At 41.1% G+C, this 13442-nt stretch overlaps 1 protein-coding gene across 1 annotated transcript in view; it reads right to left on the bottom strand.

The window, feature by feature from the left end:
• Window positions 1-957: 957 nt before the first annotated feature.
• Window positions 958-13442, bottom strand: part of VXN (vexin) — a 62564-nt gene continuing 50079 nt past the window's right edge. The window contains exons 4-6 of the mRNA XM_078685631.1: window positions 11796-11866; window positions 8536-8615; window positions 958-5146 (exon numbers count right to left, since the gene is read on the bottom strand). Coding sequence (XP_078541757.1) covers window positions 4963-5146; window positions 8536-8615; window positions 11796-11866 — 335 coding nt within the window. The 3' untranslated portion in view covers window positions 958-4962. The remainder of the gene's footprint in view (window positions 5147-8535; window positions 8616-11795; window positions 11867-13442) is intronic.

Genomic DNA, 13442 nt, shown 5'->3' with positions numbered 1-13442 from the left:
ATCGCTGCCTTGTCAATCCGAGGCTGCATACTGGTCTCAGCCATCTCAAAAAGCTTTCCTTGGGCGGGTAAGGAGGCATGGGGGACAGGAGTACACAAATGAGCATGGGATACTCTAGGTTGGTTAAGGAAGTTTCACTTACGGCTTTTTCTTGTAATATTTTCGAAATTACATGCATGATGAGGGATAATTATGGAAGTCAGTGTGTGACTGGTCAGACTTGGGCATCTGGCCAGGCAGTAATAAGAATGACAACTGATGGAGTAAGATGGGTCGGTGAAACCTTGGCTTTGAGCTCATTGGGGCATTTGGACCTCCTGGTCCTACTCTGCTTTGAAGAGATGAGTTTTCAGTGCCTGGCCAACCTGTAGGAAATCTCCACCCTCAGCTCTACAGGAAGGGCATTCCTAAAAGAGGAATAGTGCATGAGAAGGGATCTTTCTCTAAGTTTTTGTATCAAAAGGGAATGGGCGCATGGGCGGCAGATTCCGGGTGGTCGGTCTCAGACGTGGTGATATTGATGGGGGATGGTGTAGAAAAGACCTCAGAGAGGTACCCTTGAGTGTGGCCATGTACACCTTTCTCAGGAATTGATTAACTTGTTATCTTTCTCTCACAGAAAGCCGAGGGTGGGGCTGTAGTGTGCCGCCATTCCTGCAAACCAGGGTGCCTACAAAAGCTGGGCACTGTGTGCTATGCAGGTAGATGTGCCTAGAAGCACAGCTACTCTGTAACAATAATGCGTTACCTTTTACAGCGCCATTGATCCTTGAATCCAAACCCGAACATTGATGTTTTAGGTAAAAAAAATCGAGCACACTTTTATTGATATTATCCACCAATTGCAACTTCACTTTAAAGGATATTTGCAAGAACAAAAAGTTGAGACCAGATTTCCAAAGGACTTTGTCAAACATTTTATTGTGTGCAGGCATTGTCCGCACTCAAGGGCTCATTGTAAATTAAATACGTTAGAAAGATCACACATGGAACACACACGCGCAAAATAAATTAAATAAATTAATTAGAAATCTTTTTCCACTCTGCAAGTTTCTGAATCGCACAATAAATACATTCGAAACATAACGCAACATAAATTCAGAAGATGAGATTGTTACTTGGAGCACAAATGATATCACATCACACGTTTCCCACTCATAATATTTTACAACACACATGTAGCTGTCTCAGAAAACCCTTAACTTGGCTGATGTGTGTTTTATTTTCTACAAAATATTTGGCAGGTTTAAAATGAAAGGAATGTTTTAGGTTAATGCAGCTTTGGCCTAAATGTCCTCTCTTTTTCTTCAGTCATTCCAGTTAGTCGCTTTTGGTTGGAGCTCATTCCACTAAGTATCAAGCACCATAACACATTGCTCAGAAAAATTGCGAGTTTAACTCTTTTATAGCAGTGCTGCTAATATTGGCAGCAATAAATCAACGAGTCAAAGCAAGCAGAGCTACGTTTTATCTTCATTGCTGGGCGGCTAAAGTTAGAGTGACCAACGCCCTCCAGGTCATCACCCACACTGTCTCCAGTCCTTGTTATTGTAGAAGTAAAGCAAGATTGCAACATTCAGCATGCATTAGATGAGCACACGAATGTTCAGGACCGGAAATAGTGTCTGAAATGACCCAGAAGGAGGAAGTGACACTAGCTGGACCTGAGCTGAATCGAGTAGTGTTTTGTGCCTTTTCACTCAGGTTTCAGTCAGGTTCCAGGTACTTGGGTGCCCATCAGCAAATGTATAATTGTCTGCCCGGGCAATTGCCTTTTGTCGTCTCCAGAGTGCCTCTTGCCTTTGTGGTGGGAATAGCTTCAGTGAACAAAACACAGTGATGATCGGCCCACCATGCCATGGCACACAAAATGGCTGTATATCCTAGGAAAATTAAATGAGTAAGTGGAAACACACAGTGCATCAGATACAGAGTGTGGAAGGCATTTTTTCAGTTTTTCAAGGGTAGATGGGGTGCCAGTACATAAGAAATGGTCGAAGGCAGAACATCACAACTGCCGACCAATATGACAACTGCATAAGGAAAGATACTGCAGTCCAAATTAGTGGGGCTGATTTTATAGTATATGGTCAAACAAATTCGATAGAACGTAGATCAGAGTGGATTTAGAAATAAGTGATCTTGGGTTTTTTCAATTCTAAAGGAAAAATGTGGATGTACGAAACAAAGTTTTTGCGAGGTACATGGGCTTTGAAAATTATTCTATAAATTATCCCACTAAATACCACTTTTGAATTTGAATCAAAAGGTAAATTGATCCCATGTGTGAAGATTGAGTGAAAAGTGGTTGAATGGCAGACTACAGCGGGGAATATATCTTGATACAGCCATTATAATGTATGTGTTCTATTATGTATGTGTGTTTTTATGCATGTGTTAATGCATGTGTGGCATTTCAAAGGTTTTTCAGTGGATCTAATGTTCCTTTATATAGAGAGGAGCCTTTGGAGTGAATCATCTTGTCAATCTTCTTGTGTAGTGCAGAAGCAGTAGCTTTTCTAGGCAGGTTTATCACAACAGAAATTTGGTTTTGAATCTTGAATTGCTGACTGTCCAACTACTTAAAGGCAGCCATGACACTAGTTTAGACTTCCAATGTTTTACAAATGTTGTATAAAACTTAAATTCTCTGAATTATAATGTGCCAACTGCATAAGAAATCCCCTGTGATTCAATTGCTCCACTCCTGAGCTCTCCTTTTTTAAGGCAGAACACATTTAACTTCAATTATCTTTATACCCACAAGGTAATTTGATTAGTTGGTGGTACCCCTGCTTGAGCTTTCGCTAGTTTATCCATAGTTGTTTATACTATATCGAAGAAAATTGAGTATTTTCTAATACTGGTCTTACCAATCTACGATAAAGTGGATTGATTACTCATCTTTTTCTACACAACCTAGTACTTCATTTTTGTTTGTGCTATTTAATTTCATTGGTGGTCTTCATCTAGTTTAGTGATGGCTTTTACACCCAGATATTTAATGGAGGCAATAAATTTCAGCTATTCACCACTAATTTTTTAAGAAAATTTTTGATTTTGTGGTATTACCTATGAGTTGGTTGTAGTCTTCATTCTCAAATATTAGCCTAATTAATGTCAACTGCATAGGAGTAACAAAAGACATTATTTTCTAGCACAACCATTTCAGTGATTGCTGAATAGACTAATTTCTGGCATGGATTTTTTATTTATTGTAGAATTAACAGATTAATAATTGATGGAGAGTCTAAAAGCGAGGAGCAATATTTTTGCTGATCGTAAACAAGCAGTCAGCAATATAATACCACTGGTTTTGCTTTTAAGAAAGGATCAGGAAACCCTAGGAGAAAAGCAATACCAGTTGCAGAAAAAGTGTATTTTGTCAAGATCTGTGTTTAATGTGCAAGGCGCACTATTGAATACTGGCCTGGCTGACGCACCCTTACATCCACCCAATGATGATATCATGAGTACCTTCAAGTATGCTCACATAAACACCAAGTATTTAAGTGCTAAAAGTCAATTGGGATTGTGTTTAGTGCTACATCATATTCTTTATAAGTTCTTAGGCCAAAGACAGTGCAAGTCAGGACATAGTGCAGGAGGCGTTCATAAAAACCAAGGTGGATATGAGTGCCCATTTCATGCTCTAACACTTTTTCGAAAGGTTTGTGTCATTCTGTATGACCAGAAGCAATTGTAGCCAGGACATTATTATAAGCCACCTGAATGAACCAACCGCATCGAAGACTTGAGTCATGAGGTGGGGTAAAGCCAGTTACGGTTTGTCTCTTAGTGAAAAATAGCATACAATGGGATTTTCCCCCTCTATTTAAAATAAAGCTGTCTCTGTAGGCCTCTTCATTTATAGTGGTTCTCTTACGCTAAATTGAGATCACTGGCTATCCATCGAGGTTGCGGGGACAGAGAGTCAGTCACTTCCAGAGGAAAGGATTAACACAATGCAAACAGTCACACAAGACATTAGACTGCCTGCAAATGTGGTCAATGCAGCATCTCAATGCTCTGAAACAAAGTTTGAAGGAACTCTCCAAAAGGAACTTCATCAGTGGCTACTAATGGTTTATCTAGCAATCTCATATACCTAGATTGTTGTGTTATTTGGAATTAGATTGAATATTACTGTTTTTTGTCTTTGGAAAAGATTGATTGATGCTCCAACACTGGCTGTTTTTGACCTTCCTTTGGGTCAACTGTAGACAATTACTCCGAATAGAACGAAGAATTAGATGAAACCTCTTTCCTCTGTAAACCTTAAATACTTTGGGCCTTCTTCACAAAGGTAAACTTACTCTTTTGTGTAAGTTTATGATTGTTTGCTATTCACACAGAAATTTACGAGTAGTATCTTTACGAGTGCGGAGTCTCAGCACATAAAATGAAAGTTTTTTTAATGCAAAGTTAGATACTATCCGTATATTCTCTGTGTGAATAGCAAACGATCGAAAATGTACACAAAAGTATACGTTTACTTTGTGACTCAGGCCAGAAGTGTGTGAGGTGCTCCCTCTTAACTCGGCGAAGCCTCCAACATGCTGTCCAAGTCTGATTATAACTTCTGGCTTGACCTATTGGCTGCCCTGACAGACCATCGGCTGGCAATCATTGTTATGTCTACTGTGTAGTGATTGTGCAATACACAACTGCAGTCATCACATCAGTGCATAAATAAAAATAATAAACTAGCTCCCTAGGTACAAATCTAACAAAGCTGGAGTCAGAAACCTACAAATACAATGATGTATTCTGCATCCAGCAACTTTGGCAGTAGAGTGTGTGAACAAGTACAAAAACACATATTAAGACTGGACTCGGACTGTGGAAGGGTTAGTGAAACAGTGGAACCTTGTGTCTCACTTGCGATGAGGCACTCAAGCATAGTCCTTGTGCAAAAGGGCTCCCACTCCAGAAGTGGAAGAGCACCAGCAGCATCACTACTCAGTCTGCCTCAAAAGCACCATTCTTGGCGCCAAGATATCCCGCCTTCTTTTTGTGCCTCATCCACATTTTCTTTAGTATGCTCGGCGTCCCACTGGGCATGCGCTCCAAGAGGAAAGACGCATCCGTTCCTTCCGGCTGCGCCTGGTCTTCTGTAGTGTTTCGATGGCGACAGTCAACAGGTCTGCAGGTGACAAGAAAAAAAGGTGGATCGTCATTTTTAGCAGTCATGGTACCATATCCTGAACAGTAGTCAAAAAAATTACTAAAATGAATATGTTGAAATAAAGGGGCATGGAAGACGTCCCCTACAAGTATGATACAGTATGGTTATGAAGAATAAGCCTGGTGCAAGAAGCCTTACTTATTCAGATACTCCACTGGTGGGTTTAATTATATTCATACTTTGATTTCATTTTCGACGCACTTCTTAAGTAGGGTTTACTCTCTCTATCATACTTCAGATAAAGAGCATAGTTAAAAAAAACTTCTTTTTATTAATGTCAACAATAAACGTTGTTTATTTTAAATATTGTTTTTCTGTTTTATGCATGTTTTATATTTCAAAGGCCAACCACTAGATGATCCACTTATTAATAGCATACACAGCCGATATGTGTTTTGGGATTTTACTGCTTTATCCCAGCTCGTTGCGAAACTTTGGTCCAGATTTTCAAACATTTTGAGCTGGGTTTGCATCTCAAATATGATGCAAATCAGTAAAAAATGCTTTTTTAGAATTTACTTTCTAGTGCAAAACGTATTTTCCGCTAGAAAGTTTCCTGAAAGTAACGCAAAGGAGCGTAAATCGCTGTTTTGGTTACTCTGCGTCAAGGGGGCGTTCCATGGGTGGTACTTGTGCTTTCCAGGGCAACCATGATTTTTGACACAAAACTGTATCTATTAATATTAACAGACAGGGTTTTATGCCAAAAAATAACGCCACTTTGAAGCAGGCATTAAAAGGAGAAATACTTTTATTTCTCCGAACCTTTCCCATTTTGCATGTGTGCTGCATTGTACAGCACACATCCGAAGTGGGAAAATTAAAAAATGTATCTAGGCACAGTAAACCTATGCTAGGCATCACACACACACACACCCTTGTGCTATGGTGCAAAGGTCTGTGCGTGGCACTAGGCAGCTTGATTTTGTGCCAGTGCAAAGGAGAGAGCAGGAAAGTGCCATATTTCTGTAGATATAGGTTTTTCTGCTCACTCCGTGTCATGCACTGCAGCAACTTTGGGTGATGAACTGCATTCTGTGACATCTTTCTAAATCCAGGCCTTTGTATTTTATGTGAATTCCCTTTCCAGTTTTCTTTGAACATAAATACCCTTTATATGGTCCTAATTCTATGATGTAGGTATCCCACTCAGCATCACTCTATGAGGAAACGATGAATGCGATGCGGCCAGCCTTAATTTTGGACCTTAACATGAGTACCTATGTTGAATGAAAACTGTTTTTTTTTGTCATGGTTTGTATAAACCTTTATTTTAAAGAAGCTATCGGGCTCTAACAAATACTAAAAAAAGTAGCTATAATCAAAGGCATTTTTTGGTCTGCAACACACGCATTCTTATAGTAGCCCCCCGGTACTGAAGGCAACTACTTCGTGTGCGGATGTGCTTGTTGAGAAGAAGCAGAATGTTGTCACTCACAGTGAATGTGAATGACACAACAAACCTAATGAAAGAAGAGGGTTGGCTGAAAGCCTCTATTAAAAAGTGTCATATATAATAACACCTGTACAGGACTTTGTGTATGTCATTCTAGGGGGGCTGGAACCACGACTGTCAAATGAGCAAGATCGCCAGCTTTTGGATTTAATGTTAACATTGGCTTGTAAGGTAATGTTATGCAAGTGGAAATGTGCCAATGAGGTACATTTCAAGATCTGGCAGGAATGGCTGTCTTTCCTAAGAGGTGCTACTAATCAGGCATTACAGTCTTCTACGTGGTGTCCATCCAATAAGAAGCTGTGGAAATCGTTAGATATATCCTCCTTCCATTTTGATCCACCTTGATACAGTGTGTTCTTGTTCTTATTATAGTAACTTGAGATATATGAGTGTGCACCTGCGTCCATATATTAGAGTCATACCCGCTACGTCCACACGTTGAGTGTTCGGCATATTAATCTGTATCAATGAGATAAGCAAGAATTGTTTTTCTCTTTCTTTCTTATTATTTGTAATTTCTGTGCTTGTCTGACAATATCTGTATCGAATCACTTGTAACGGAAGATTTACTGTACTGTCTTTTACTTTGGTTTCTTACTTCAATAAAAACGATTTGAAATTAAAAAAAAGTGTCATATATATATATATATATAAAGTTTAGTAAAATTTAAACTTCTTGGCTAACACCAGACCTAAAAAAGCAGCATTGGAAGTCTATATTTTGTTTTAACTTTTGTCCCAAAGCTGAAAGCCTTTCTGCTGTGAAACACTAGGTGTTATCTTTCTGACAACATAGGTTTGTGTATAGTCTTCAGCAAAGTTACATAAATTGGCTCTAAAGTACAATAACAGAAGAAGGACATGTGAGGGGCAACTCTATTGTATTTGGTTAGGAGATATGTGAGATCCTCTAGGTGATGGGAACGAGTCTGATCTTAGAAAATGCACCATCTCGGACATCGTTTGAAGGCAACAGAAAATGTGTGGGATTAAATATAATGGTGGATAAAAGGATTCTGATATTAAACTGGAAACGTGATACAAATTCAATCACTGTGTAATATAAGCTCATTTTGCCGAACTGAAACATTTTTGCAAGACAAGTCTAATGTGATGTATATATAAAATAGTCACTAGTCTAAAGAGGTTTGCAGAACGAGAAGTGGTATGTTGTGTGTTTTACACAGGTGACTATATTACGGGAAGAGCCCGGGGAACATAACAGCTATTTTACCCTCTTTTGCGCCGCTGGGGCATTTTGATATTACAGAAGGATGTTGGAGACGCTTGTGCGGCCCTTCTGTAAAACTGTTCGCCCAGGCCTAATCACAAGGGGGGGAGGGGTATACCCTCATTTGCATGGGGTTGTGGCCCCAAGCAAACGAGGAAACACTCTGTCTCTCTGCATAAGCAGATGTAAAGACGCAGGCACAGAGGCGAAGGGGGCTCACTGACTGCACTGTAGATTTATTGAATGCTACTTTGAATGAAAAACCCGCCTCCTGATTATTAAGTACACATTTAAAGTGCACACAATTGTCGTTTGCATGTATATGAGGTGCTTTGCATAAAGATTTCTGTCAAATGTCAACCACATTTGGAGTTCTCAAGCGTATGAGCAACAGGGCAACAATACTAAAATAACGGTTCAGGCGATTGAACCTGCAGTTCTGTGTGTGCACAGAGTTTCATTCTGAGGATGATTGTGGGGAATGGAGACATTTGCCTCTTGCAGTTCATTGTGCCAGGGACGTGACCTCTGACCCGGGCCACCTGCTAGTTTTCATATTCCCGGCGGACTGCACCAGGCGCGTGCTTATTCTTCTCAGAGACGCCATTGTGGTGAGGGTAGAGCCGGCCCCTGGAAAAGTGGCAACAACGCACTTACTGTTCCGTCACAGGACTGTCCGGCGGAGTCTCCTGGACTGGGCTGCGCTGCGTCACCGTGTCAGGAACAGCTGGAGGAGCCTAGATCAAACAAGAAGCAAGATCTTTGTTGAATGCATTTTTATTTAATAATGTGCATGGCACCAGTTCATGTACAAATAAGCCACCAAAAGGCAATCAACTACTAAAATATTTTTAACACAAAAAATTAACATTTTGGATAGCTACACCCTGTGCGAAATATCTTTTATCATGACTGCAACCGTCTGAAAAAGAAAAGTCGAAGCCTCAGTAGAATCAGGCTCTGTGTTATTAATCTAGTACCATTGTAAGTCCTGCATTGTACAAAATACAGCCTGGCATGAAGTGGACCACAGGTTCACTCACTGTAACATCGAGCTGGCACCTTTTAGACAGACATATGTCCACAGAGGTTCTCAGACGAGGCCAGGTCAGTCTCAGGGGTTTATTTAGAGTTTGTTAGGTATGGTTCTCTGCCAATAAAGTGGCAGAGTAGCCTGTCTGCCAAACTCACAGGGTCCCTGCTCTACTAAGGGGCCGATTACGATTAGGGTGGTTGGACCGACATTTCCCCACCGCAGCCGCCAGGGATCTGCCGTTTCCTGGGAGTGTTGCAGCGATCAGGAGGCCTCAGTATGGTTGGCCAAGAATATTATGAGTTTCCTCTCCGCCGACGGTGTCATAGAGGGTTCCTACTCCTTGTACACCATGGTGGAGAGGAAACAAAGCCTCCTCCGAATGGGGATGCATGCAAGCGAGCACAACATGTGCTCCCCTGTGTGCATGCACTCCAGTTCCTGCATGGCATGGAATTTCAGTCCATGTCATGCAGGAAGTGTTTTTGGCGTTCCCAGTGCGGTGCACATTTTCTGAGGCACTGCCCTGGGAACACCAAAAACCAGCCCGCCAGACAGAAGGAAACTCCTAATCTGGAGGGCGGTCTGACCATAGCTTTGGTGGTGTGGCGGCGGGACCGGTCCAGTGATGCACCGTCAATGCCGTAATCATGCCTTTGTGTCCGGAGAACCACCATGGTTCCACCACTGGAGACTCCGCTTGCAGAAACATTTGACCCACGGCCTAACTGACATTCGGTTGTCAGTTAATGGAACTCAGACGGTCTTATTTCTCTATTGAGGGCAGACGTTATGAAGTCATTCCTTCCCATTGGGACCTCCAGGGAATGTTTGGTGGTTGATTGAGGTCCCCGACGTGTTGGGAAACATCTCCCAGCACATCGGGAGATTTGTTTTTTTAACAACAAACTCCTGCTTTGGGAATTTGTTTTTTTGAAAAACAAAAAACTTTGTGATGTGGTCAGTTTGAACATGGCTTGCCCAGCATAGCTTCAGGGCCTGCAACATAGTTGCTGTGGCTAAATAAGTTCTTTGGGGGGCTGCCGTCTCTTTCTCATCATTAAAGTCTTGTACAATATTTGAATTGTCCAAAGACGGAAAACCAATAGCATTTTCTTATTTTCCACATTCAATATCATTTCTTAATTTTCCTTTGCCAATTAAGTACAAGAACATGTGTATTAACTTGAGACTCTGACCTCAGCTTCGTGACACACAGCTGACCTTGGAGCAGGACACCACAATCTTGGAATCCTGCTCAATTATTTTTCTGCAGAACCTTCTGGAGAAGTGCTATGTAGCATTCCCATGGCCAATGACAGTCCTTTCGGTGCCACAATTATTGATATATTTATTGGTCTATAGTGTCATGATTAATTGGGACAATTTACCACCTTCACGAGCAAGATTGAGTGTGCGATGTCAGTAAACCTTGGCGTATATCTAGCTGGACATTCACATGCTATGTCCATTTTGAATTTGAGGCGAGGTTAGTCTTCAGAGAACAATAGTGGGTAACATTTCTAAAGGAAATTACATTTAACACCCTGGAAAATCTCTTAAGCCATCTTACTATTCAAGGATTACGATTCTCATATTTTCTAGTGATCTATTTGGTACAATTTGGAGGAAGTCTGGGAGAGATTTTCTGTCATCTCCAAGTGACATACACTGAAATGTTGGTTTATAATAAAGGTGACTCAGTCCTAATTTTTATCAGTACTGCTTGCTATACGGGGAATCCCACTCCCCAAAGAAAAGAGATGCACACGGCTAGTGTGGTCAATGAGTGTGTCTCACTTGTTTTTGTGGGTTTTATCAATAAGATATTTGGAAATATTGTTGTCATTATTAGAGTAATAGAAGGTTTACTAATGTATATTACTTGTCTTCTACTGTGGAGTAGCCGGTTGTATTTGTTTATTAACAGCTGGTGGTGTCATCATGTTGTACTATATGAAGGGGTGCAGATACAGGTGATAAAGTATGTTTTTCATATATCACACACTGAGGTGAGTCACCTTCAGGAGGATTAGTCCTGGTGCTCATAAAATGTGAAGGATTGGGGGTTCAGGTGGCAAAGTCCTCCATAGCAGTGGATTGGGCCAGGTGGAGATTTGACTTCACTAGTTACCGACGGTTTCAACTGAAACTATGTGCGGGATATGGCTTTTTAGGCCTTGGGCCATGTATATTGTGTTGAAACATTCCTTCAAATGTGATTGGCTAAATGAAATCATCAACGGAAACCAATAGACTCCCTGAGACCGAAATTTGCAGTTTAGGGTGAAACTGAATTTCATTGGATTTTTTTCTCAATATCTGCTCAGCAGATAACCATAAACAATATGCGAGCGGGTGGACCAGCGAAAAAACATCTGTGACTGCTGAACTGGTCACTAGGGCCACAGGATGTTACATTTGTCAAAAGAACGGTTGGGAAATATGATGTGATGTCTGAGGATTAAGTACAATAAAAACTAACAACAGGCTAAAATTAGCTGACAGCATGGAAAATTTAAATAGATCTGAGCCTATGTAAAAAGTGAAAGAATGATAGAATACAGGTGATTGGTCAGCCAGTACCAAGGGCATTGACAGCCAGCACAGCACATGCACACTTTCTGAGCATACCCTGCTTACTGGAACATGAATCCCTACAACTACGAGTAGGAAGAGGAGAAGAGGGGTGCATAAAAGACAACTTGAAATGCAGATGTAAAGGAGAACACATAGGGACAAGGGAGAGTGTAGCAGAGATGTCCAGACCTTAGTGAAAACCCTGTAACACTAACAGGACTGCCTAAAAATGGTTAAGATAAAGACACATCTTTAAAAAATAAAATGCCCCATGCTGCGAATACCACAGTATTTCCTGGCTTACTTCAGATGCTGCAGAGTTTTCATCGGGGTGGTTGCCACGTGACTTTGCAGTTCTTGTTTCTGATGTGTCTCCTGCAACATGAAGGCATTAACATAGTTAGCAAGCCATTTCACTATCACTCACGTTTCACAGCCGAAGAAGGCAGAAAACAAAAGTAAATTTAACCTTTTACATCTTCACAGAATAAAAAATATCGACATTTCTTAAGCTTCTAGGAGAATTTAATTCGTTGTTTGATCGTTTGGAAAGAGTTTGTCACTGGTCAGTACAGACGGTTCTTTTGTTTACAATAAAAAGGGGAGCCTTGGTATCACCACATAAACGGTTCTGATCCAGATAACTACCATTTGATGCCTTGTTAGTACTCCTGTACATTAGGGTGCATTCTTTCCTGTCTGTAGAAATACATGTCCCCATCTTTAACACACAAACCACGCTTCAGATAGTATCCAGAGCATTTCAGATGTCAACCAATTCCCTTTTATCATAGTCAAAAGGACTTGCACATGAGCACATCTGGAGGTGGTTGCAGCATATTTGATCAAAATATCATGTTTTGTTGGCGCTTTGTACCACTTGTAATTTCCAAGCACTGTAAATAAGAGATGTTATGATTACTCAATTTAAGGTACTCAATTTGCCCTCCTCACAAGGATGGAAGGAAGAGTGTCCCATGCCAATATTCAGATTTGACACTCAGATCGCTTTAGGCGGCTGCTTGGAGCATGAAATAACTGGCCATCATACTGGCTTTCGACAATCTTTCTCAAGTATTTGCTGAATTGTATCTCAAAGGTGCTCCAAAAGTCACCCTAGTACTCCAGTGCAGAGCTTTGTAATTTGAGGAATGTGACCACTGATGTAAATCTACAGTGTTTTAGAGAGCAAAGCACTACAGCCTCAAGCCGTCGTTGGGACAACTCTCTTGTAAGTCTTGCTGGGGGTGAGCACACTGATCTACCCTGCCTGGCTTACTTCTTCCTATGCTGTGGGAGTTGAGAGGAGGCAGGTGCATCTGCCGGTGGAAGGAGAGTGGCATCCTACTGCCAGGACCATGTTTCTTGAAGACCCGATGGCGGCCGTGTTCCTTGGCTGGTTGACGTAGCTGGTGTACCTGAGTAGGAGCAGTTCAACATCATGGAAGAAGGGACCACTGACACAGATACACACACATTGAAAGGTATTCTCAGCCCCCTGATGCACAAGCCCAGATGAACCCTGTTGTCATAGCACCCAATTACGCAGCTTCTTGCAGCACTTTCTGCAAGTCAGACACTGATGTGCCTTGAGAACATTTTATATAAAGTAGATAATACATATAGGACCCACAGGCAGACAAAAGACAGAAGGCAACAAAGGAGAATCCTGAGGAATAGGATTCTGAAATATAAAGGATATAAGGGGCAATCTCGGAGAACATGCTTATAAGTAAAAAGGGAGGTCAGACCACATAAAATGTTGAGACGCTTTTTTTCATGGGACAGCTGGGTCACTTGTCTTGTGAGCACGAGTAACGTGGTTTCTCAAAATTATAGGATGTAAAAAATACTTTACTGGGAAATCTGGTAGGTGTATTCTCCCCCATTTGGGATTTGGTACAAGTAGTGGTAAACTGCATTTTTTAGCAAAATACTATCTACATTGCTT

This window comes from Lissotriton helveticus, chromosome 4_1 (genome assembly GCF_964261635.1).
Source record: "Lissotriton helveticus chromosome 4_1, aLisHel1.1, whole genome shotgun sequence".
In the NCBI taxonomy this organism is placed as follows: Eukaryota; Metazoa; Chordata; class Amphibia; order Caudata; family Salamandridae; genus Lissotriton; species Lissotriton helveticus.
The sequence above is the reverse complement of the archived record's forward strand: the minus strand, read 5'-3'. Positions and strand labels throughout refer to the sequence as shown.